Genomic DNA, 27,420 nt, shown 5'->3' on the forward strand with positions numbered 1-27,420 from the left:
TTTTTTTTTTTTTTTTTTTTTGCGTTATGTGGGCCTGTCACCGCTGTGGCCTCACCCACCGCGGAGCACAGGCTCCAGATGCGCAGGCTCAGCAGCCATGGCTCACGGGCCCGGACCGGGGCACAAACCCACGTCCCCTGCATCGGCAGGCGGACTCTCAACCACTGCGCCACCAGGGAAGCCCCACCTCTTATTTTTGATTCATTTTAAACTTCATAAATGTATAATTAATTGCCTAGAATTGTAGTTCTTTATTGATCTTTGGACGAATTGTGTTCCTTATACGTTTGCTCTTATAAGGTTGAACAGGAAGGTCTGTGTTTGCTCACGTGTGTGACTCTGTGAGTTGCAGGCCAGGAGAGCAGCCACATGTGTCCTCGGCTTCTTCACCGTTATGTCCCCAACATCTAGAACAACAGTGCCCGGTATGCAGGAAGCGCTCAAGTGGTTGTTGAATGAGCTAATTAAAATAGTTACACGGGGCTTCCCTGGTGGCGCAGTGGTTGAGAGTCCGCCTGCCGATGCAGGGGACACGGGTTCAGGTCCTGGTCCGGGAAGATCCCACATGCCGCGGAGTGACTGGGCCCATGAGCCATGGCCGCTGAGCCTGCGCGTCTGGAGCCTGTGCTCTGCAACAGGAGAGGCCACAACAGTGAGAGGCCCAAGTACTGCTAAAAAAAAAAAAAAAATAGTTACACGACAACAGAATTACCCTTGCCCTACATCTTTAGGTAACTGGGGGAGTTCCATAAGTGGATTTTCTATGAAATTTTACCTTTTGAGTCAAAAACGCCATTTTAATGCATTATGGACATTTTCAAATTGTATCATCAATTTTATTAATTTCTTAACTGGAGTACTCCAAACATACTTCATCTACTGACATCTACAAGGATGTCATTATGAATAATAATTGCTGTAATTCCTATGTGGGCAGGTGAAGCTTGTGGGACTGCCTTTGTGTTAATAACCGTGAGCTATTGTGCTGGTGATTTAGAACAGATAAAAACTAATATTCTAATGGCTTTTATAAGTCCTGCCTACCTATAGTTATCTAGGTAATAGCCTAAGACTGGCTCCCTTTCTCTTATCAAGAAATGCAAAAGATCTTTTTGGCAGATAGTTATTATTTAGTAGCTTTTGTTTTCAGGTTCAGAGAACTGTCTGGAAAATCTAGAATATCAAGAATGTTTTTGATGCCTGATCTCTAGAGAAGTAGGCGTGTTATAAACTAGGTTATGCAATGCAGTTGAGGGCATGTGCCTATGATAAAATTCTCCTCTTCAAAGCAGAATTTGTTTTTAGTGTTTCCCATTTGTTTGTACTGTTTGAAATGGTTAGTTATCATAAATAATCTTTAGTTACCATAAGCAAAATTCTCATAAACTTGAATTTAATGTAATAACAATATTTGTTCTGCAATGCATAGTTGTGTTTTAAGGGAGGTTTTTTGCCTTTCAGATTGTTCTCCTTCTGCATTTTATTCCACTCAGAATGATTTAATTTCTAAACGTTAGAAAATGTTTTTTACAGAGACAGGTCTTCCTGTAACTAGAACTACAAGAATCCCTTCATTTTCGTTAACTGAGAGATGTAAGCTTCCTCTCTGTTTCTGACAGCAGTCTTCCACAATCTCTGTCCCTGTCGCCAGTTCAGTGCTTTCCAGTTAAGGATGATGGTGCAGATTCAGATGAGGAGAAGGAAGCGGCTCTCCGGGAGCTGGGTTATGTGTGGCATTTTGTTTTGCTCTGTTCTGTTTTGATGTTCCACATTGCTTCTCTGTGTTCTCTACTTTTTTAAAATAATAACCCTATATTATTTAAACAACATTACCAATAAATAAGAAGAGTGTAGAATACTATTTATGTTCATTTAAGAGTTGGGCTTTACTCCAATTTTATAGTGGTTCTGAAGTAGTAAGATGCAAAAACAAAAACAAAAACCAGAAATGACAAGAAAAGGGAAAAATAAGTCAGAGTGATAAACCCAAGTAAGAAATTAAATTTCTGTGTAAATATAAAGGACACAGCTTAAGAGAGATCCTAATAGGCAAGATAGATTTTTAAGTAGGAGGTGGGTAGGTAGAAAAGGAGAAGACAGACAAATATATACTTATCTGAAGAGATACTTAAGGTAAATATTTTATTATCAAATATATTTGCTTTAATTAGACTTCATTGGCATATTTATAAGCTCAGCTCTGGTAGGTCAGGGATTTTTTTCAGCTGAAAATTATAATACTTTTTTTCCCAGCCAGAAACATTTTTAAATGTATTTGTGTATTTGTATGACACTGCTTCATGTAGGTAACAGTACTGTAAGACGTTCTTGTTGATGCGCCTATAAAACCATAAGCTTTGCCTTTCTTTAGTTAAACCAAGCTCCAGAGAAAGCTTTAGGGAATCTAACCAAATCCTAGGTCATCACCGACTGAGAAGATCCTGGGGTAGGTCTGTTTTAGACTTTCCAGTGAGGGTTGCAGACACAGATCCTGAGAGGAGCTTGGGGACATGGTGACAGTGAAGTGCCCCCCCGCCTCTTGTGGGCAGCCTCACTCTGCCCCAGTGGGTTATAGCCTCATGGGAAGGTGGCTGTGGAATTTTAGATCTTCTGATGTTTTTTACTTTTTTAGTAAAGGCAGAAATTCTGGATTTTTATTGTTTTGACATTTCTGGATTCTTAAATCCTGGCAGTTAACTAAAAATGTTGAAAAACATTACGTACCACCTCCTGTCTACTGTCCCCCTCAGAAGACACTTCTAAGCCTTGGGTTGCTGGTTGGAATCTTCTGCTCTTAACAGGAATTTGACCACCTCTCCTGGTCTCCCCTGTCTGGTCCACGCCCCAGACACCTCTCCCCTGGGCCACTGCAGTCGCCTCCCACTTCTCTCTGTGCCCCTGTTTGCTCCCCGAAAGTCTGTTCTCAACCCGGCAGATCTTGGGATTCTGCTGAGATCCCATGTAAGTCAGGTCTCATCCTTCCTTTTTGCCCCACAAGCCTGCTGAGCCTGCACTCAGGCTCTGGGCCATGGCTTTTGCTGGCTCAAGTGTCAGGCTCACCTCTTGGTTCTTCTTCTGGATCGCGCTCCTACAATGCAGGCTTCCTGGTGGCTCTCTGATGCCTTCAGAGAGATGGAGAGAGCCAGAGAGGCGAGGCGGGAGGTGGAAGAGGCAGGGGGCCAGTGCTCAGGTCTTCTCAACATTGTCTGCACGGGCTCACCTGCAGCAGCCTCCGCAGCCCGTGCCCGAAGCAGGCCTCCTCCCTCGGGTCCAGTTGTGGTCCAAGGTCACTTCCAGAGCCTAGAGACTTCCTAAAGGGGAGAAAAACTGGAAGGAATGTATATAAGAAACATCCAAATAAAATGTTGACTAGACGGAAGGTATGATAATGAAGGTAAAGAAAAGGTGGAGAGAATTCAGATGTCCTCCCTCAAAAAAAAGGAGAGAAAGAAAGACTGAAAAGAGTCCCAGGATGAAAAGCCTTAAATGCGAAAACTGTATTGCCACACACAGAAGCTGCCACTTAATGTCCCTTCTAGAGTGTCTAAATGAACTATCTTGAAGGTATTGCTTACTCAGCAAGTAAGGCCTCCCTTACGACTTAACATTTATTGCCTGCCTAGAAATACAGGAAAGACGCTTCCCCGCCTGTGGGCCTGCCATGTGACACAGGCAGCTGGAAGGAGGAGAAGGCAATAAAGTTGGCTGAAAATTGATGGACTACTTTGCTTTCTCCTATTTCTTTCTCTCCCTCTCTCCTGCTCTTTCTCTCTCTCTCTTTTTTTCTCTCTCTCTCTTTTTCTCTCTTTGTCTCTCTCTCTGTCTCAGCTGAATTCCCTACTCTACTGTTTAGCCACAGCAGTATTCAGAATATAAAATCCATATGGTAATGATTTTAAAAAATAGTTATAATCAAAAGTATTTAGTGATAAAATGACAGGAAGACAGATATTTTAAAAATAATTCTCTTTAGTGCACCACGTTAGGTCTTACAATAAAGGATAGACTCTAGGAGAATTCTGTTTGCACAGGGTGTCTGGATTCCCATTCTGCATTACTATCTAATTATGAAAACACCTGAATACAGGTGTCCGACACATACACATGGTCTCTGCTGTATGTGGATGAAAACACCCTTGTCACCTCTTCCCCATTTACAGCAGCACGCCTCATCACTCTGTCCCTTTATCCTGCCTTTTAAAAAAAATATCATGTATATTTGAGTTTTTTGCTTTCTGTCCCAGTGAAGGCAGTGCCAAGAGGAGTGCCAGGCACACAGTAGTTATTCACGTGGTTGTTGAGTAAATGATTGTCATAATGTAAATTTTATTGAGAGGTAATTCACACATCAGGCAATTCACTCATCTCAAGTGTACACAATTCACTGGTTTTTAATATATTCACAGAGTTGTGCAACCATCACCACAATCAATTTTAGAACATTTTCACCCTCCCCCCAAATAAACCCCATTCCCATTAACAGCCACTCCCCATTTCGCCCCAGCTCCTGCCAGTCCTAGGCAACTGTTAATCTACTTTCTGTCTCTCTAGATTTGCCTATTCTGGCCATTTCATATAAATGGAATCATATAATATGTGATCTTTTGTGACTGCCTTCTTTCGCTTAGCATAATGTTCAAGGTTCATCCATATTGTAGGATATATCAGAACTTCATTCCTTTTTGTTGCTGAATAATATTCCATTGTATGGACATACCACATTTTATTTATCCAAGAATGAATGAATTTTTAGTAGCAGGTATAGCATTCCAAGTTGATGTCTCCTACTACAGAGCATATTTCTGACCAGTGCACGCCTCCCCCGCAACTGCCATATAGTGAAATCTCAGCAAAGACAAGTAATTTTCACATTCATCTGGAATAGATATAATTATACTTTGCACATCCTGGAAAAGTGTGATTCATTTTAATTCAACAAAGATTTGTTGAACCTGATGCCTGTCATGTCTCAGGTACTGTAATCCCATTATGTGGCTCACATTTTATTTCTATTGGATGGTGCTGCTCTTACTATTTGTTTCTGAGAGCCTTAGCACTCTGCCCTTTTTTTTGGGGGGGGGGGCAGTGCCATGCCTGGCTTGTGGGATATTAGTTCCCTGACCAGGGATTGAACCCAGGGCCCCAGCAGTGAAAGTGCAGAGTCTTAACCACTGGACTGCCACGGAATTCCATCTGCTTATTTTTTATTATTGCAAACTACCTCATTTTTTAAAATAAATTTATTTATTTTATTTATTTTTAGCTGCGTTGGGTCTTCATTGCTGTGCTTGGGCTTTCTCCAGTTGTGGCGAACAGGGACTACTCTTCATTACTGTGTGCAGGCTTCTCACTGCAGTGGCTTCTCTTTGTTGTGGAGCCCGGGCTCTAGGCGCACGGGCCTCAGTAGTTGTGGCTCCCGGGCTCTAGAGCACAGGCTCAGTAGTGTGGCGCATGGGCCTAATTGCTCTGCAGCATGTGAGATCTTCCCGGACCAGGGCTTGAACCTGTGTCCCCTGCATTGGCAGGTGGATTCTTAACCATTGCGCCACCAGGGAAGCCCCAGACTACCTCATTTTAAGTGATACATGTGTTTCTCAATTTGTAACTTTCCCATAGGTGAGCATTTTGAGGGTCTTTTACTTATTTGGGTCCTTAGCTCCTGGTGCCCAGCACATAGTAGGTGCACAACAAACACTGTTGAATAGAAGCCCCCTTTTGTCGACCTTCTCCACATAGCTTCCAAAACTTACTCTAATCTTCAGTGTCCCTGCCAACACCCTGCTCGCTGCTGGGGGTCTCTGCAAGCCACCAAAATCAGACACTGCCAGACTCAAGCTTAATATGGCCACGAAGATTAAATACTTCCCAGTTTTCTCTGAGGTCAAAGCTTGCAGATGGTAGGTGCTCAGTAAATATTAAACGCACGATTTGTGCCTCTTCGTTTTTTTTTTTTTTCTGGTGCCAGCTAGAGTTCTAGAAGGAGCTAAAAGTAAGCAAAAATTAGCTCTGTGGGTTTTCAGCTTTCTTTAGGATACATTCTAAAGCAATTTCTAGTGAATTTGGAATCACTGTCTCTGTCATTTCCATTTATTAACAAGGGAAGTCAAGAATTGAGGTAACTGGTTTGCCTTATTTGGAGGATAAGCAATTAACAAAGAAGACACATTCCCCCTTTGTAGACTGTGTTTGAGCAGCTGACTGTCCTAGGGTTCTTTGTACTTTGAAAATGGGATGGGTTTTCTTGTTTTGTCTGCAACTGATATTAAGGGCAGAACACAAAACTATGAATCCATTCATGAAATGTGCTTTTAAAATTATTCATTCCTTTTTTTTTAATGTTGGTGTGTGTGTGTGAGAGAGAGAGAGAGAAGACAGAGAGATAAAGAGAGAAACTAACTTATTTAGGCACAATTGTTTATTTTTTTTTATTTTCTGTCTACTTATTGCTTTGGATAAACATACTGGAATACTGCCAAAAATTCAGGTGGCTGAATACTAATTTTGCTGAAATTGGCAGGAATCCCCTGCCAATTTTCTGTCTAAATTATGCAGAAATCTGACTCTTGCAAGACGTAAGTCTGGTCAAAAATAGAGTCCTAATTTTCTAGTTAGTCAGTAAGACCTTCAACTGACTAATTCTTCTTGTTTCAGCTTTTACTTTTCAGGTAGGAAAAGAAATCCAAGAAAAATGAAATGCAGTGAAAGTTACTGGCCATGTTTCTCATGTGACCCAAATGTAGATTTACAGTGTTAAAGAACACGGCATTCACAACTTGTCGGGTGCAAAGCAGGAGTGAGCCTCAGAAAACAATTAGTGCATCTTTCAAATATACGGTAGTTATTGAATAATTACTCAAATAATGGTCAGTAATGGAATACAAAGGGTTATCTCTTAGCTAATCCTCAAGTAATGGAATTGGTGTATCTCTGATTTTTCTGTTAGCCTTCCAAGGTTTAGAAGAATGAGACAAAAGTGATTGTGGGAACTAGTGGAGCCACTGGAGGCCAGCAACGAAAAGGAGACCTTATCTTAAGCAATTAATCAAGAAACTCATATTGTGGGACAATTATTCAGAGCTAATTCTAAAAGAGCTTTAGAGCCCCAGGTCTTGAGATATTTTTTCCAGAATTTTGTCAAGGTCATTTTGAGCATGGGGACAATCCTACATTAGAATAAAGGTTTGGTTAAAAGTATGTATACTCTGTACCTGGAAGTCTGTGCAACGTAAAAGTCAGTCAACTTAAATGTAGTTGTAGTTTTTTACTTTATTTTTATGGTAGCAAACTGCACAAAATAGAATAAAGTATTACCCCAAAGACAAATGTCCTATCTTGATCTGCCGTAAGTGCGTTGCCCTCTGGCATGTGTCTGCTTCACTGTGTAAAAGTGGGAGAGCAGTGCCGATATGCATGCTCAGTGACTTTTTATATGTGTGTAATTTCATATAATAATTGATTTCCTATTGGTGTGGTTGTGTTAAATGCAGCCAGTCCTTTAATTTCTTTCCCCATGAGTAGACTAAAGAACTGTTATTTTCTGGTTCTTTTGTTCACCTTACCTAATAGCTGGTCTTGTTCATCCATCTGCGTAGTGAGCATTTTGATACCTCTCTGTAGCAATCTTTCCTACCTTCCTCCGTCTTTTCCACTCTTCTGATCACGCTTCCCGTTGAGCTCAGACACACTCACTCCTCCACGCGCTTCGCCTCCAGCCAGCCTGCCTTTCCTCCTATTCCCACAGCATGGCCTCGCCCTTGCCGTCTCTTCCCTGAGATGCTTGTTCAGAAGATCACCCCATGCCTCTAGCTTTCTCACGAACCTGTTTTCAGCTGAAACATCACTTCCTCAGTGAACGTTCTGTCTAAATTAATAGCCCTTTCCCTCCCCAGATAGGCCATCTTGTTTTATTATCTTCCTAGCACTTAATCACTATTAATTATCTTTTGTATATATCTGTTGCCTGTCGGCCCTACCAGCATGTAAAGTCCATGAGAAGGGAAACCTTGTTTTTTGTTTACTTACTCTGTATGGCCTGTTGTATATAGATCATAATAAATATTTGGTGGGTGAATGGATGGATGGATGCATGGATGGATGAATGAATGAGGCGGTCTTTACTTCGTGATACTTTCCTTACCCTACCGCCCTCCAGCTTTTGCCTCCACCACTACTAAAGCTGTTTACTCAGCTCACCAGTAACCTGACTAGTATTCTTTACACATCTGCTGGAGTAACCTTTTTCAAGACAGATAAACTATTTTAAAACTATCACTGACGTCCCATCAACCTTTCAGTAAAGCCCTGTCTGCCTCTCCAGCCCATCCCATTCCGTCTTCCCCTCCCTGACTCACTGTCAGCACACAGGCTTCCTGCAGAGACCCCAGGACAAAAACACAGCCGCTCCCCGTGCTGATCCCTGCGCCCAGATTGCATGCCCCCTGGCCTGCTTCCGACTAGCTGTTCTAATTATTCACATCTCTGTTTAATTAATCAGTGTTTAGATAGTGTCTCCACTCCGTCTAAGGAGGCAGCATTGTACCTTACACTACCTCCCTGGTTGTTATTTTCTATTACTTTATCCTATTTAATTATTTCATAGCTCTTATCATGGATCATAATAATACTTTTCTTTTGGCTTATATGATACTTTTCTGATCTTTGGCACAATTGAATACTCCCTACTTGTTAAAAATTCTTATACTTGCTTATACATTCTCCTCTCCCGGCTTATTGGCTAATTCCATCCCATTCTCCTTCTGCCACTACTTTACATTTTGCTGTGTCTCAAAATGTCAGTTCTCTGCTCTTCTCACTCTGTGTGTTTCCCCATCGGCCTTTCTTAAACCCATGGCCTCAGCCACCACCGCAGGCAGGATAGCGTGCTCATTAAGAGCTGTTGCTCAGCAGACATTAAGGGCCTTCTCTGGGTTAGCTGCTGTTTTAGACACTGGGAATATAGTCCAGAAGATACAGTTCCTGCCCTCAGAAAGCTTACATTTTAGTGAGTGAGACAAAAAAATAGCTGAGCAAATTAATAAAGCGATGTTAAGTAGGACTGAGTGCAGTGGAGATAAAGCAGGGTGTGGAGTGTGGGAACAGGCAGGCCGCGGGGGCTGGGGCCAGGGCAGACCCCCTGCCAAGGCGACACTGGACATGTGCGTAAACTGAGAAGAGAAGCAAAGAGAAGACCTGGAGGAGGAACGTTCCAGGGAATCAGCTTGGCAAGTTTGAGGAACACTGAAATACCAGTGTGGTTTGAGAAGAGGAGTGGTGAGTGAGGGCAGGGGGAGATGGTGTAAGACCTGATGGGCCACAGCGAGGCTGGGATTTTACTCTAATTGTGATGGGACAGGACACCATCGGAGGCCCTCAAGCAGGAAGGCTCTGGTTTAGCATTTGGAGTTGGAGAGAGTCAGTTCCAGCCTCATCCGACTGGTGGCCTTGAGAGAACAGACAGCTGTCATATTTAGCCTTTTCTTAGTCAAAACTATTTCTTTGTAAAGTCACACAAATGCAATATTGTAATGACATTCATCCCTGAGGCGTTGGGACTTCCTGACACGCCTTTTACCAAAGAAAATTTAAATGACGTTCCAAGTCATTTCAGTGTTAAAAATCAGTACCTTTTGCTTTTGATTTTTAAGAATTTTTTAATCCGTATCTCATGTGTGTGGAAACTTTCTGTTACTCACAGACTGGTTAACCTCTGTACTCCTCCCCTACTCCCTATCCACGCCAGGAAAGAGTTGATTGTAATTTCATAGCATTTTCTAGTCATTTTTATGCCGTTGTGAATTGCTTGTTTTGTGGCTCATATGAGGATGGATTCTTAGGGTGTTTTTTTGTTTATTTTGAGTCACCAAAGTTTGAAAGGCCAGCAGCAGGTTTTACAGGCTGTCTTCTAAATACGAGGATCTTTGGAGTTAATAGAGTGAGGCAAGGATAGACACGTAAAAATCCGAACTTAAATACTGAATTTCTTTCCCCCTATTAAATTTACCATTTGGTACTGAACTAATGTTTCTCTTACCATTTCAAACTAGAGTCATCCGAAATTTAGTCTTCTTTCTAATCTTGCTTTGATAACAGCCATTGTGTAATTATACCAAGCTTTCGTTTGAAATGATTTTGCTAATATCTCTAGGATTATACATGCGTAGCTGGGGGAAGCTCACTGCTGGAGCAGCTCCTCTGGGGGACTGGCTCGGCAGCTGGGGTGGGCAGGGCTGCTGGTTGGGTGGAGGACCGTGGCAGTGGAGGGTTTCGGCTGCTGCCGCCACCTCTGACACCAACTTCTGTCTGAACAGTTTTCAAAATGGTTTCACGTTGAGCTCGTGCTGACTGTGTACGATAACCCTGGGAAGTAGGTAGGGCTGACATTATTTTGTGTGTGTGCAGAGAAAGAATCTTGTGCTCATCGTCACAGAGGAACGTGGAACCAGGGTCGTCTTCCAGTCCATTGCTGTTCACGCTGTAATGAAACGCTGCCTTCGTAATAACCTGGGGCTTGGAATAGAGCTTGCTCCTAAACACTGCCCCCAGCGCGGAGGTCACGGGCCAAGTTAGTCTCATAGAAAGGACTGATGCACAACCTAGTTGACGGGGCGGGGAGGTCTTATGTAAGTGGGCACAAGAAGAGGAGGAAAATGGAGAGCCCTGGGCGACGGCCAAGCTACCACTTACCTGAGCCATTCCCTTTGAGTCGCAGTTTGCAAGTTCTCGTGGGTCTTCGTGGACCCTTGAATTTCAGGTGTGTCCAGTTTAATGTTACTTTAATAACTAAAACAATTTCTCTGTATTATTTAGTAAGGAGCATAGTAAACATTTAATAATAATTTGGAACGGCTATCATATTTCACTGATCTTAAGACACACCAGGGCTTCCCTGGTGGCGCAGTGGTTGGGAGTCCGCCTGCCGATGCAGGGGACACGGGTTCGTGCCCCGGTCCGGGAGGATCCCACATAAGAAGCACCATTCTTTTATGTACCACTAGGGGGAAAAAAGCATGCTGCCAATTAGTCTTACCATACAGATGTTTCTTTTTAACTGCATAGAACTGAAGAAGGATATTTCTTCTTCAAATTTTTAAATTGTTTGTTGACTGAAACACTGGTGTCCAGTCATGCTACCAGGAATGATGGTCAGGTTCACCCATGGGCAGGCAGTGACTGCTCCATCACTACTGGGTCTCATCCAATAGAGACAAGAAGATGCTACTGATTATTCTAAAAATAGCAATTCTGAGATACACACTTCTTCATATTTTGACAACTTAGAATCAGAAAAAATATGGTAAAACAGTTTTTCTTACTTTTCTAATAGTAATGCTGCTGAAGGAAATATTGATTATTAGCCATGGATGTTGCTTTGCAGCCAAGGGAAAACATGGTGAAGCTTAGTTGGGGAAATAGATTTTAAAAATGCACTAACAATCAAGCAGTTACAAACTGTAACTCATTTTGGAGATAAGGCATGACCAGGGGATACATCTTTGAGAAGTGCTTAAGCTTAAGACTCAAAGGGTGAGAGACAAGCATGGAAGTAACTAAGGGAAGAGTGTTGCTAGTGGAGAGGAGCGGAATATGTGGGTATAAAGACCCTGAGAAGGGAAGGAACGGGGTATGTTCCAGTAAGTCAAAGAATGATCACGTGGCTTGAGCAGAATGTTCTGCACATAGCTGCTGCTTTGAATTTAAACTAAAATACGTCCCAGTTTGGATTTGGGAAAATGTCTTGCCAGGTATAATCACAATGTTATAGTTCATAAGGCACTTTTCATCTTCTTATTAAATACCTTCTGAGGACTGGAATTACTTTTCAAGAAAAATCTTTTAAATCAGTTGTTCATAAAAATATTTGATGTTGATGGGTTTGTGTCCATTTAATTATATGTAGCCGACCCTCATTATGCACTGATTGTGTATTTGCGATTTCGCCTGCTGGCTAGAATGTACTTGTAACCCCCAGATCAGTGCACACAGTGTTTCCACAGTCATTCACGGACAGGCGCAGGGGGGCAGGAAATTTGAGATGTGCACATTTCTAGCTGAGTCTAAACAAAGTGACACTCTGCCTTCTTATTTCAGCTCAGACTGTCGACAGGTGTATTTTCAGTCTATTTGTTGCCATGCTTTTTGCACTTTTGGCTTTTTTTGGTGATTCTGCTATCTAAAGTGTCCCCCGGGCGTGACGCTGGCTGGTGCTCCCAGGTGCGAGAGGGCTTGATGTGCCTTCATAGAAAGAATAGAGCAGCTCCGTGCAGTACTGTTGGCCGTGAGTTCACTGTGAATGAATCAACAGTATATATTAAATGAGATGTCTAAACAGAAACACACGTAAAACAAGATTCTTTATTGATCTGCTGACGAAAATGTTGTGACCAAAGCCTCATAGGAACCTAACCTTGTATTTCCTTTGGGAGCAGTGGTTTTCACTGACTGAGTGTTTGCAACCCCTTTATAGAACATAATCACCCCCAAATAACATGAATCCACTGTACATGTACATGTGAACACATGGTTAACATGTTGCCGTGTAGCAAGCCACCCCAAAGACTAGTAGCTTAAAACAGCAACTGTTTACTGGCTCATAGTCCTGGGAGTTGGCATTTGGGGTTGGCTCAGCGGTGCAGTCCTTTTGCTGGGTCTGGCTGGGCTCGGTTGGACATTTGCCATCAGCTAGTAATTGATGGCGTCACTCATATGTCTGACGGTTTGGCTGGGGCTCTGAGCCACACAGTTTTCATCACCCAGGAGGCTAACCCGGGGCCTGGGGTGGTTGCAAGTCTCCCATGAGCAGCAGGAGGGCAAGCCCCAGTCTGCATGTGGTTTTCCATCCTGTGCTTGTGTTGCATTTGCCAACTCTGACCCATCAGCCAAAGCAAGTTACCCGGCCACCCAAATCAAGTAGGCTCCACCTCTTGCCGAGATCTGGTGGAAAGGGCATTGATGCAGGGAGGAGAAGGATTCCTCTTACTGTTACTCAAAAGCCAGAGAGTTAGTACTAGCTGTTAACCCGAATGGGCATAAAAGGAAAGTAAAGTTCAGAAAGATTAAGCAACCACACAGCCAGTAATTGGCAAAGGCGGGTCACACATGTCTGCATGATGGCAAAGTTTTTATTCTTTGTCTACTGTTTAGCCTTCTGGTAGACGAATGGCTAATTTGCCTGGTTTGTCTATTTCTGGGGAGGAAAAAACAGCAGTAAGATTAGTCTCCTCAATACAAGAGAGAAACAACTGTCATTGTCTTGTCTTAGAAAAGAAACCGTATCCTATGTGCAGTCTTACTGCTGTGGTGAGTTTAAGAACATCATGGTGGTAGTGATTTGTGAATGTGTGGGGCTCGATCATGAATTTGATTTGCACAAAGGGCTTACATCCTGGATATGGAATCTTAGTTGTAATAGAGTTTATTCTGAAAGACTTAAAGGAAGATGATTAAAATATTAGAGATATTGACATTGTCTGAAGAGATCTCCTTGTATTTATTTCTTTTAAAAAATCCACAATATTACCATAGCCAGACCCTATTATGCTATTGTAATCATAGTTGAACTAAGAAGGATGATTAACGATAGCAATTTATTGTATCTGAGGAGGAGAGAAAATAGGAGATGTTGTTGTTATCATAAATCATATCGTAAATAACCAAAAAGAAGCACTCAGAATGCTTGTGTAGTGTCAGCAGCCAGCCCTTTCAGGCACGCCAGCCCAGGATGTAGCCATAGAAACCCCAAAGTCATACTGTTATCTTAGCGTTGCTGCAGTTATGTGATACAACACTATTAACATATAGATTAGGCCATTTATAATACTAGGTGTCATTTCAGGTCGGCTTGCTTATATAGCATTTTAGTTTTTTATTGTGCAGAATGTTAGTGAAATAGTGCTTTCTGCAGGTCAGTGTTTATATAGGTATTTATAATACATCAGCTTCACCCTGCTATCAGTTTATTGTTATTGATTGGTTGTACTGTATGAATTGTCCTTGCCTAATTGTCTTGTCTTTGCTAGTCATTTCATTTTTTTAAGTAAACAGGTTTGTTTAGAAAATACCTACACACTTACACATGTTGAGTTGTGTTTCAAGGGTCTAATTTCAGTCCCATTATAGACAGGACAATTTTTAAAATATTTTATGAGGGCACGTAGATGGGATTCGAAAAAAATTTTTGGCCTCATTTGGAACTAAGATAAAATGATGGAATGGGTTGTTTTAATATTGCTGCTCTTCTTGCATTTCCCAGGCATCCAGTGTCTGCCTGTCATCCTCCAACTGCCCTAGACACTCCCCCCAACAGCAGCAGCCCACCAGAGCCTCCCCCTCTTGGCAGCACCCTGCGTTCCAGACCCTCTCCATCCTCAGCATTCCGTCAAATTACTTCACTGAAGTACCATTTACTCAGAGTCTCCTTACCTCAAAAATTAGGATAGAATCACTCACGTGTCAGCTTTACAGTCTTAAAAATATTTTGGCAGCAACATCTTAAAGATACTGCCCTTATCCAAGACATAAATCAAGTGGTCAGAATGCCAAGCACTGTAGCATGTGGTCAGTGAGATATTTAGGGGCAGAAAGAACTCTGTCCTGCCCTTTAGATCATCCCCCTGCATGTGGAGATGGCCCTAATATTAGAGACCTTCAATTCTTCAAAGCAGAAGTCAGATGTCAATACCTGTGTGTGTGTGTATTTTTTTTTACTTTTATTTTTAAAATTTTTTATTGGAGTATAGTTGATTTACAGTGTTGTGTTAGTTTCAGGTGTACAACAAAGTGATTCAGTTATACATATACATATATCTACTCATTTTTTTTTTTAGATTCTTTTCCCATATAGGCCATTACGGAGTATTGAGTAGAGTTCCCTGCGCTATACAGCAGGTTCTTATCAGTTATTTATTTTCTGTATAGTAGTGTGTATATGTCAATCCCAATCTCCCAGTTTATCCCTTCCCACCCCCGCACCCCCCAGTACTTCTATTTTGCAGATGGGAAAACTTAGGTCTGAGAGAGTAAATGGGCTGTGCTAGGTCGAACTGTGGCTCTGGTAACGGACCCCAGATATAGTTTCCATCCACTTCCTCTCTAGTTCACCTTGGGATTTCTGTCCTCGTATCCCTGGATGTGGCTACGTACATGCCTTGTACCGATCCTTGCCACAGCACTTGAACGGATGGCCACAAAATGCAGCTGATTCTTCAGGATAGGAAGTCATGTCTTACTTGACTGTATGTTCCTAGGATCTAACATGGTGCTCCCTGCACTGGTGTTCACAAGGCATTCGGTAGGTGAACGCATGATTGAATGATGAGTAAGGAGTGAATGAATGAATGTAAGTAGTATGGAGTCACTTAAAGTAACTGGTTGTAATAAACATACCTAGTATAGAAAGATGTTTTTTAAAAAATGTGCATTTTAAATGAATCCTTTCATATCTGTTATAAAAACATCAGTGTGCATAAACTAAAAAGACAGTAAGAAAGTTCATGTCATCATTGCTAGAAATTAATTTCTGTATGTGTATTTCCAAAACATTACAGGAAATCTAGTTGTAAATACATTTAATTTTTGGTGAAATATATACAGATAGCATTTTATTGTCCCTACAGAGTTCAGTAGCACAAGTATATTTTCTGCTTAAGATCATGAATCTGTGTAGTTAATGAGATAAGAAGCTTTCGTGCCTTTGCAATTTCCTTTTTTTTCCTAATGTCCATGAGCTTTTTAGATTATAGTGTTTCTTTAAAGACATTTATTATTCTAGTTAAAAAGATTTTTTTTAAGATATTTTATTCTAAGTCAATATTTATAGTAGCTTAGAACTAACTCCTAAAAATCCTTTTAGTGTGTTCAGACCATATTGCCTTGTTTCGGTTTTGTTCAATAAGTTTGGTAAAGACGTGCATTTTGCTCATTACTCCTCCGGGAAATATAGGGAGTGTGGATTACTTATTTGTGTCATTAATGAAGGAAAATTGGAATGGAGTTTGTATTGTCTCCCCCCACTCCTCTCAATATTTGTGAAGTTTTAAAAAAAAGATGGACATGGGACTTCCCTGGTGGTCGAGTGGTTAAGACTTCGCCTTCCAGTGCAGGGGGTGCGGGTTCAGTCCCTGGTCGGGGAGCTAAGGATCCCACATGCCTCCTGGCCAAAAAACCAAAACATAAACCAAAAGCAATATTGTAACAAATTCAATAAAAACTTTAAAATTGGTACACATCAAAAGAAAATCTTTTAAAAAAATAAACATTTAAACAGTAGAAAATAAGTTCTTAGTTTTCTGAAAAAAAAAAATCTTTAAAATACTCATATCGTAACATCACTCTTTTGACCTTCGAGCACAGCTTTTATTCTTGTGTCTATATTTGTGTTAAATTAGAAAGAGCTTGTGACTCAAAAAATTTTTTTTGTTTTTTTTTTTGCGGTACGCGGGCCTCTCACCGTTGTGGCCTCTGCCATCGCGGAGCACAGGCTCCAGACGCACAGGCCCAGTGGCCACGGCCCACGGGCCCAGCCGCTCCGCGGCACGCGGGATCCTCCCGGACTGGGGCACGAACCCGCGTCCCCTGCATCAGCAGGCAGGCTCTCAACCACTGCGCCACCAGGGAAGCCCCTCAAAAAAAATTTTATACTGCTTTTTATACCTTTATATAATAACATGTCAAAAGATCAAGTATCTTGTAATATTAAACTTCTGTTAACCAAATTATATGCTATTTTATAGTAAAACTGTTTTCATGGATAAGTATAGGAAAATGCTAAAAACCATTTTAGGATATTTTACAGATTTTTGGTGAGTCATGCTCATTATACACATACGCACAAGGGATACTTCATTGCTGTTCACCTGTAATCAAACTGAGACGAACCTTCAGGTGGGGGTTTGGATGACGGTAAAGAATAAACCACTCAGTAGCCATCACATATTTATCTTACTCCAAACTCTTAGAACACAGAATTAAAATAACTCATGTAATAGAAAGCCAGACACTCGTTATGCAAAATCACCAATTAAGTCTGTGTTTGAGCAAGCATAAGCTAGATCAGTTGTATTCATTTGTTTGCATTTTGTAATATTTTAAAAATAAAATATATTCACTCAAGTGGAAAACTTTAATACTGTGGAGAATGGATTAATAAGTGTGGTACATTTTTACAACAGTGAAAATGAATGCACTACAGCTACCTGAATGGACATAGGTGATGCTCAGAAACATAATGTTAGGGGCAAAAGAGCTGAAGAACGTTATAGTATGATACCACGTATATAAAGTTCAAAAACAAGTCACTACATACAAATGTGGTAAAACTGTACAGGAAACAAAGAAAGGAAAGATATAGAAAGACCAGTAGTTACCTGGGGATGGGGGTGAGAGTGGAGAGAGGAGAGGAGGAATTAGAAAGGAGCCAAGGGGAGTTGTGGTGATGATGCTAATGCTGTCTTCCGGAAGTCGACATTGTCTTACAGGTATCCGTTCACTATTGTGCTTTATGCCTTACATGCACATCACTTATACGCTCTGCAATGTACCAGATAATTTCTAATTCAGAAAATTGTTGTAAATATTTTCACACTTTAAACATGTCACACGTGTTCTTATTAAAGCTGAAGGCTTTCTCTTCCAGCAAAATTCCCTTTTCATTTTGATTAATTTTGATGCTGCAATTGAAGCTTTCTTATAAAATCTTTAAGCGTAAAAAAATTGTAAATTAAAAGTAAACATTTGTATATTTAAGTATTCCTAAAATCAGCTCTTGTAATAGTTTATTTTTATAATTCATTTATATTCCTCTAAACCACATAAAGCTTCTAGAGGCATACAAGTTCACAGCAGGGACTTGAAATAAACAAACAAAAAAAAGAAACCATAAAAATAAAATAACAGAATTGGAGTAATCCCTCCTAGCTTGTGGAGACCACTTTGAATTAAGTTTTATGTTAAATTTTTCTCACTTAAATGTAAGCAACAACCATTAATTTTTAAAATATTTTTCTGAGGTACTTGAGCTCCAAATTCTAAATGAACCAGTCTGTTTTCTAAAGTATTTGCTGGAAAAACAGTCCCGTTTTCCATAGCCCAGTGTGACACACATCCTGCAGTTCAAATGCCTATGTGGTAGTCATCTTGCCAGTTCCAATTTGATAGAATTACCCACTGGCAAAGTAGTACAGTCTTAAACACGATGTGTAGAAACCCAGTGTTGAGTTGAGCTAACAGTAGTGATGGGGAAAACGCATGAAAGGAAACAGAATAGAAAACAGTTCACAATTCTGATCTGGAGAAAGAGGGGAAAGTGCAATAGCAGCATGGCGTGATGTTTCTCACTTGGGTGACTGGATGGATGACAGTATTATTCTCGAGTAATGGTAGCAATAATTGTGTCTCCAGTTTGTCTTGTTCTCTGTAGTTTACAAAGCGCTTTCACGAACATTATGTCTTCCCCCCTTAGTGTTGCCCTTGGAGGGACTTCCGCTGTGAGCCTTTGTTCTCGCTGCCCTCATAAGCGTTTGACTTTGTTCCTGAGTCCTCCCCTTGAAAACTGTTACCCCCCTTGATCTCTTTGACCTCTCCTGATTTCTCTAGTGCCTTCTTTTCTCTTTATCCTTAGAATATCTAAACCTGACTACCCTGATTGCTCCCTTGCTGACATTATCCATTATTGTGATTTCATTGAGCGCAGCAAAGATTTCTCTAACACCCTGTCCTGTTTTCTGAATAGTGTATCTCAAGGATTGAGCTAATTCATAATCATCTTCCTTCTCTATTTCTTTACTTCCTGTTTGTATGAATGACTGCATTTCTCACTCACCAGGGCTGAAAGCCTTAAACCTGTTTGAATCCTTCCTCCACTCATACCTAATCACTTATCAGATTCTGTTCATTCTCTCTTCAGAATATCATCTACCTCTTGCACGTCACTGCTCTTCTAGTTCAGACCTTTCTTGTCACTTCCCTACATCATTTCATAACCCCTAACCTGTCACCTCTCTATTAGTATCCATTACCTCCCATCCATCATATATGTTCCTGCCAGAGTAATTTTGCTAACATACACTCCAGTCATTTTTCTCCCTTGTCTAAAAATCTTTACAAGGTCTAAACTACCACTAGAATAAAGATCATGTTTGTTTTCCTGGAATTCAAAACTTCTAGGATCTGGATGTAAGCTTGCTAAACTTACTTTCTCCTATTTCCCATCTTGCACCCTACCTTCCAGACAAATTATTCCCTGGTTCTTATACAACTTCCTATGTGCACCCCTCCATCTCTGTGTCATCTGTTCCTACATCCTGTACTTCACCATTATCAATCTCCAAGTATCCAAAATGCTACCTGAGTAGTCAAGTGTGTCCCAGATCTTTGACATTGAGGTATTCTGTTTCTCCTTTGAACTGCTGTGGCACTTTATCTCTCTTATGGTACTAATCACTTTCTATGTGCTAGACACTTACACGGCGACTCCTGCTGAACTGTAAGCTCTTTCAGGTCGTGGTTTATTTCTGACTTATTCTGTAGCTCTTTCAGCCTTTACCATTGTGCATTACGTATGGTAGATGCTTAGTTAATATGTGTGGAGAGAAATAATCTGACCCCACAGCAACTCAGTCAAGTGGGTAGGACAAGTAACGTTAGCCCCTTTTGAGAGGTCAGAAGACAGCCTCAAGGAGGTTAAGAGATTGCCTTAGGCCTGTTGCTTTGTGATGCCTGAACGCCTGCTGAAACACCAAGCCAATGTTTCCTTCATGTCACCACACTGCTTCTCAAAGTGGCTGTCCTCAAGCCAGCAGAACAGAAGACATAAATAGCGTATGAATTGTGTCCAGGTTGGAGATTTACATTTTCCAAACTCCAAGAATTAAAATATGTTATGAAGGTTCTTTTAAAAAGTATTCTTTTCTGTCATTTCTGAGGAAAGTAGTCATATAATAACCCATCTCTTGATTTTTTTAATATTTATTTTATTTATTTATTTTCCTTATTTATTTTGGCTGCATCATCAGGTCTTGCGGCACATGGGATCTTCGTTGAGGCATGCAGGATCTTTCATTACGGTGTGTGGTCTCTTGTTGCAGCACCCGGGCATCTCGCTGGTTGTGGCGTGAGGGTTTTCTCTCTCTAGTTGAGACGTGTGAGCTCCAGCGCGCGTGGGCTCTGTAGTTTGCGGCATGCAGGCTCTCTCATTGAGACGTGCGAGCTCAGTAATAGTGGCGCGTGGGCTTAGTTGCTGTGCGGCGTGTGGGATCTTAGTTCCCTGACCAGGGATTGAACCCGCATCCCCTGCATTGGAAGGTGGATTCTATACCACTAGACTACTGGGGAAGTCCCCCATCTCTTGGTTTTTAGAGGTAGGGGTGTGTGTGTGTGTGTGTGTGTGTGTGTGTGTGTGTGTGTGTGTGTGTCTACGTGTACGTAAGAGGAGGCAGAAAACAGAAAGGCAATATTTAGTCAAGTTAGGAAAAGAATTAATTAAGGAAGCAGAGGGCAAACAGGAAATCCTTAGCAAACTCCAGATCCTGCATTTAGAGCCACACCACTAGAAAGGAAAGCGGTTTGTATATCTCCTGTCACTGGTTGCCACTCTTCAAAGCACGACAGCATGCAAGTTTGGAAGGTTCTAGAAACTACCACTTTACTCTCTAACAACTGTCAATAATTTCCTTTCTTTCTTAGAAATCATGTTTGAAGCATTGTTTTCATTTCTTAGGTTTTATATATATGTATATTCTAATACTTCATTTTTCTTCCTTCACCAGAAGAAGAAGAAGAGCAGGTGCCCACCGATGGGGGCACATCAGCAGAAGCCATGCAGGTTCCCTTGGAAGAAGATGATGAACTGGAAGAGGAGGAAATTATCAATGATGAGAACTTCTTGGGTAAGAGACCGCTGGACAGTCCGGAAGCTGAAGAAATGCCCACGATGAAGCGGCCACGCCTGCTAAGCACTAAAGGGGACGCCCTGGACGTGGTGTTACTGGAGGCTCGAGAGCCACTCAGCTCAATAAACCCCCAGAAGATCCCACCGATGCTGTCCCCCGTCCATGTCCAGGACAGCGCGGACCTAGCTCCTCCGTCACCAGAGCCACCAATGTTAGCTCCAGTGGCAAAATCACAGCTGCCAACTGCAAAACCGTTGGAAGCAAGGTCATTTACACCTAAAACAAAGACTAAAACCAGTTCTCCAGGGCAGAAGACTAAATCACCCAAAATGACTCCATCACCAGCAATGGTCGGAAGTCCTATTCGGTCTCCAAAAATCATATCCAAAGAAAAGAAGTCTCCTGGACGTTCGAAGAGCCCCAAAAGCCCCAAGAGTCCCAAGGTCATCACTCACATTCCCCAAGTACCCATCAGACCCGACACCCCTAACAGGACTCTTTCAGCTACAATAAGTGAAAAAATTAGTAAAGAGACCATTCAGGTGAAACAAATACAAACAGCCCCCGATGCTGGGAAACTGAACCATGAGAATCAGCCGAAAAAGGCCGTCGTGACTGATAAGACCATCGACGACTCTATTGACGCTGTGATTGCACGGGCTTGTGCCGAACGGGAGCCAGACCCTTTCGAGTTTTCTTCTGGGTCCGAGTCAGAAGGAGACATTTTTACCAGCCCTAAGAGGATTTCAGGTTCAGAATGTGCTACCCCAAAAGCTACCACTTCCTCCAGCAACTTCCCCAAGTCCGGGTCTACCCCTCTCCCTCTTTCAGGCGGAGCTTCAAGTTCTGACAATTCCTGGACAATGGACGCATCCATCGACGAGGTGGTCCGGAAAGCCAAGATGGGGACCCCTCCCAGCATGCCCCCCAGCTTCCCTTACATCTCTTCCCCTTCAGTCTCTCCTCCCACCCCTGAGCCACTGCACAAGGTATACGAGGAGAAACCCAAAGCGCTGGCCTCCACGGACGTCAAAAAGAAGCTGAAAAAGGAAATGAAGACGAAGATGAAAAAGAAAGAGAAGCAGAGAGATAAGGAGAGGGACAGGGACAAAAGCAAGGAGAGAAGCAAAGAGAAGGAGAAAGGGAAGGAGACCAGCAAGGAAGCCAAGTATCCCTGGAAGGACTTTCTCAAAGACGAAGAGGCAGATCCCTACAAGTTTAAGATAAAAGAGTTTGAAGATGTGGATCCAAAAGCAAGACTGAAAGATGGAATGGTGAGAAGGGAAAAGGAGAAGCACAAAGACAAGAAGAAAGATAGAGAAAAGGGCAAAAAGGATAAAGAGAAGCGGGACAAAGAGAAAATGAAAGAGAAAGGCCGAGAAGAGAAGCTGAAGGCTGCCCCAGTCCCCCTGGTCCTGCCCTCCAAGGACATGGCGCTGCCGCTGTTCAGCCCCGCGGCGGCCGTGAGGATCCCGGCCATGCTGCCCTCCTTGACACCCATGCTTCCCGAGAAGCTGTTCGAAGAGAAAGAGAAGCCCAAGGAGAAGGAAAGGAAAAAGGACAAAAAGGAGAAGAAGAAAAAGAAAGAGAGAGAGAAGGAGAAGGAGAAGAAGGAGAAGGAGAGGGAGAAGGAGAAGCGAGAGAGAGAGAAGAGGGAGAAAGAGAAGGAGAGACACAAGCATGAAAAAGTAAGCAGTTTATCCTTGGGGGCTCTGTCTCATCCAAGTTCTATTGAAAGCGCAGGTAAACAAAGCCAGCAATTGTCTTTTTCGGATGTAAATCACCCACAGCTTAACTGGAAACACGTCTGTAATGCGTTTACAAAATTTAATTTTAATTCTCAAACCCATAAACTTGTCATCAACCCCCCTCCGCATACACTGGACAATGTTAAAAATTCATAGCCTAAGAGCAGTCTAATCACAGACCATCAGCTCTGTGTTAACCACACTAAACTCTGGCAGTTTGAAAAGATCTGTGATTCAACAGTGAGTAATACTTTTGTAATTATCAAGTCTGCAGCATACTAATTTGTACCCAAATATTAGATACCCGGGAAAGGCAGCACCCAGTTTTCTAAGAGCAGGTAAAACCATGGCGCTGTCCTAAGAGGACAGCAAGGCCCCTGGAGTCCTTGCTCACTGACTCAGTTTTGTTTGGTGAGCCATTTTTGCAAGTACTTAAGGTTATGCCTGTCTTCTACTTCCTGTAGCATCTCTTATCCTTCTATTTTCTGCCTTTTTTTTTTTTTTCTCTTTTGCAATACGCGGGCCTCTCACTTTTGTGGCCTCTCCCGTAGCGGAGCACAGGCTCCGGACGCGCAGGCTCAGCGGCCATGGCTCACGGGCCCACCCGCTCCGCAGCATGTGGGATCTTCCCGGACCGGGGCACGAACCCGTGTCCCCTGCATCAGCAGGCGGACTCACAACCACTGCGCCACCAGTGAAGCCCTGCTTTCTTTTTTTTAACAGGATATTTTTAAAATTTTATTTATTTATTTTGTTTGTGGCTGCGTGCGGGCTTTCTCTAGTTGCGGTGAGCGGGGGCTACTCTTCATCGCGGTGCGCGGGCTTCTCATTGCAGTGGTTTCTCTTGTTACAGAGCAGGGGCTCTAGGCGTGCGGGCTTCAGCAGTTGTGGCACGTGGGTTCAGGAGTTGTGGCTCGCAGGCTCTAGAGCACAGGCTTAGTAGTTGTGGCGCACAGGCTTAGTTGCTCCACGGCATGTGGGATCTTCCCGGACCAGGGATCGAACCTGTGTCTCCTACATTGGCAGGCGGATTCTTAACCACTGCACCACCAGGGAAGTCCCTCTTTTCTGCTTTAATAAGATTAGGACATGTCTCTGAGTATCTAGCTCATCTGGCAGCCTGGTTGGTGGGTAGAAACTAATTCTAAGTATTTTCCCATGTAAGTAAATCAGGCTTCCGTAGAATATAGCCAAAGAAACTGATGTTCATCGTGCACTTTGTAGCAACCAGGACCTCGATCCTATGGTCACAAGATGCGACCTCTGCTTTTATAGCTTTGCTCTCTCTCCACAGTTTTTTGGGTTATAGTGGTTGACTTGTTGATGGAGAAATTTATTTTAAACTTTCTTTAAAAGTGTCTAAGTGGTGCCATACGTACAGATCCTCAGGTAGCCTTTCCCTGCCCTCTGGGAGCATTCCTCTTTGAGGGTGGCTACAAAATCATACCTAGTAATTTTTTCCACATGATAAAATATGCTGTATTTGACCTACAGCAGCTCCATTATCCATACTTTTGCAGTGTTTTCCATTTCAGACTTAACTGGGAAGATTAGTTTAGCTGACAAGCTAGGTAACCTCTCACATTTTTCTGCCTAACTTTTTTCTTTCTCTGTCTCCCTTGGCTATTATTCTAAAATATAAGGCAGTAGAATGGAACTTCTGATATTAATAACCGAACATCAGCAAGTTAGCAAAACACAGAAATCCAACTCTTTTTTCCATTTTTGAAATCACTTTATCATTGTGTTATTTTTCCATGGTACCCGGAAGATTTTAAAGCACTTCCACATACCTTGGTGTCTCCCCCGACACACCCGTCACACAGGTCCAGCAGATATTATTATCAACCTTTATGGATGAGAAACAGCCTGAGTGACTTGTCCAGGATCATGGTCACACAGCCAGCAGGAGCCGGGTCATTTACACACAGACTTACTTCCCGTTTAGAAATGTTTACGGCTGGTGATCCTGCCCGGCAGCGATTAGCCGCTTACCCATCGGGTACCTAGTAACTTGGCAAGTGAGCCCTCAGCACATCAGAGTACTGTTGCTTTCATCACCATCTCACTCCTGGAAAGTCAGTAGAGGTGTTTCAGAGGCCACTGTGAACTTCAGTAAAGCCCATCAGGTTAGCTGGTAACAGCGGCCCATGCTTTTCCTCAGCACCTACCTGACTTTGGCAAGGACATGTCTCTCAGACCATCTTGGCTAGAGGCAAAGGGTCAGTTATGAGTCACACAGATTTCACCTAACAGAGGAATACAAGTCCTTGTATCAGTTTTGATGGTTATGGATCAGTTTTTAAAGATAAAAACTTACAAAAATCAGCCATTAGGGCTTTAAAAATAATAAATGTTATTGTCTCTGGAGTTAGGAGTTCCCATCCTGACTTTTTCAGCCCTGTGAACTTGGGCAAGTGGCTTAGGTGAGGATTAAATGAGATAACATCTGAGACCTGCTTAGTACCATTTCTGGCACATAAGTAAATGCTGAATAAGTGGAGAAGGCGGTGATGGGGATGGCGAGTGTTATTATTCCATTTTGAATCAACCCCTAAAACATAGAAACCTGAATAGAGGCAGCTGCTTCATTGGACCCTGGTGACTGACCTGTGTGTGACAGGGTGAGTCAGCTGTGGTTCCAGTGTTGAAAAATTATGTCTGCTTCCTGGGCATCCTTTTAAATTTTAGCCCTTTGCGTAGCTAGGAAAGGGTAAATCTATTGTAACCTGTGGGATGCCATTGACAAGGAGTAGAAATTGAGATATTAACTTAAACATTAGGACTTCTCTTTTTTCAACCCCACTTAATCCCCCAAGTATCAAGCCATATGAGTAAATGAAAGTAGACGTGAAATTGGGTTGCATATGATCTAAGAATTTTCTTACATACGCACAGAAGACAACAAGAGTAAATCAAAACAAGGCGTATAAAAAATAAATAAATAAAATAAAAAAAAATTAAAAAAATAAAAAAAACAAGGCGTATATAAGCTGCCCCAAGAAAAAGTCTGCAGTCAGAAGGCCGAGGGCCGTGTTTTCCTTCCTCCGGCTCCTCAGCAGCTCACAGAAGCAACTGTCCTGGACACGGACCTGGATCAGCAAGCAAGGGCATTTTTTTTTAATTAAAAGAAAAACCTCCCCATATTTACTTTACCTACCTATAAAGTTTTTACCAGTCATACCCACTTTTATCAATACAAGAACCAATAAAGATCCCATTAATTAAACGGGAGTCTGCATGGTAGTTAGAAAGAGCCTTGGGCTTTGGAATCAGGCAGATCTGAGGCAGGTGTTTTAGTTCTTTAATCCATAGGCATTTCATCTTTATTTTTCATTTTATTTTATTTTATCTTTTTGGCCGCACCATGCGGCATGCGGGATGTGCCCCGACCAGGGATCAAACCCACACCCCCTGCAGAGGAAGCATGGAATCTTAACCACTGGACCGCCAAGGAATTTCCCAGCATTTCATCTTTAAAGTGGGATATGATAATAACACTTTTTCAAAAACTGCAGACAGTAATAGTTAACATTTATTGAGTATTTACTGTATGCTAAACACCATATATAAGTTTAGTTCCTTATCACAACTCTATCAGGTAGATACTGTAATTACTGTCACTTTAATATAAGAATCTGAGGCTTAGAGAGATGAATAAACTTGCCCAGGATCACACACCCAATAAGTGGTTGAACGGGAACCACAGTTTCAACCCAGGCCATCATCAGCTACTATAACTAATGTTCTTAACCACTCTCCTTTCCTACATTTAAATTAAAAATGGATTAAGTGAAATAATTTATGGCACCTGGTTCAGTGATGCCCCCTCAGAAGGAAAAATCGTTTTTCTAGTAGTGGTAATAATCCAGAGTATGGCAATTTATGCAGTCTTCTAATTCCCCTTATGGGCAGTTAATATGCATCAGTCAGGGTTAGGAGTGTGGTCTTTCATCTGTTTCAGGTAGAACCAAAGTAACTTTTTATGGAAAACATACTAAGAGCAACGTGTTAAATGGTCACAAACTTGACCATAATAGCTTTAGCTGTGATAAACCTAATAGAAAATTTAAGAGCAGTTTAAATTTTTATTATAATTTTGTGTTTGTGTTTGTCAGTGTATGTATTACATGACTTTATTTCAAACCCTGGCTCTTTTTACATGTGGCATTTTCAGTAAAAAAATAAATAAGAAAATGTCTCATTTATGTTAGTGGAATTGAAGGTTCATATAACCTTGTATAGAAGATAAGCCAAAATCCATCTGTCGAACTTGGAAATATGTCTTTATGTTCTTATTGGAGTATGATCTGAGAAGACCTGGTAGAGTTTCACCCCAAAATGATGACGTCACAGACTGTAGATAAAAAGGCGCAGTACTGGGCCTTGAAGAGCCTGGGCTTTGGCAGTCAGACTGACCTGGTTTTTGGTCTCAGCTCTGCCACTTCTTAGTTACTCACCAGCCTCTCCTAACCTCTGACCCTCTGCTTCCTTCACTCTCTACCTCCTCCCATTCGACACCGGGAAGAGACCGCATCATTATAAAGTATGCTTTCCCTCTGTTTAAGAACAATAATTTTTATACGTGCTCTAAGAGTATTTTGGCTTAAAAGGCTTTCTCTTCTGCCTTCTCATAGGAAACACTGAGTGAAGACTAGTTTGTGTCATTTAAGATACATGGACTCTGACAATCCAGTTTCTTTACAGTAACCAATAATGCTGATAATCAACCCAGAGATAATTGGGATCTGTTTATAATGGAAAGCTCATACTTCTATAATGGAGCTCCC

At 41.9% G+C, this 27,420-nt stretch overlaps 1 protein-coding gene across 1 annotated transcript in view; it reads left to right on the plus strand.

Annotated features, from left to right (window-relative positions):
- Nucleotides 1–27,420, plus strand: part of TAF3 (TATA-box binding protein associated factor 3) — a 151,581-nt gene that overhangs the window by 92,906 nt on the left and 31,255 nt on the right. The window contains exon 3 of the mRNA XM_024732307.1: nucleotides 20,760–22,570. Within this exon, the coding sequence (XP_024588075.1) occupies nucleotides 20,760–22,570 (1,811 nt within the window). The remainder of the gene's footprint in view (nucleotides 1–20,759; nucleotides 22,571–27,420) is intronic.

The sequence above is a fragment of the Neophocaena asiaeorientalis genome, unplaced genomic scaffold (assembly GCF_003031525.2).
Source record: "Neophocaena asiaeorientalis asiaeorientalis breed wild unplaced genomic scaffold, Neophocaena_asiaeorientalis_V1.1 scaffold176, whole genome shotgun sequence".
NCBI lineage: Eukaryota > Metazoa > Chordata > Mammalia > Artiodactyla > Phocoenidae > Neophocaena > Neophocaena asiaeorientalis.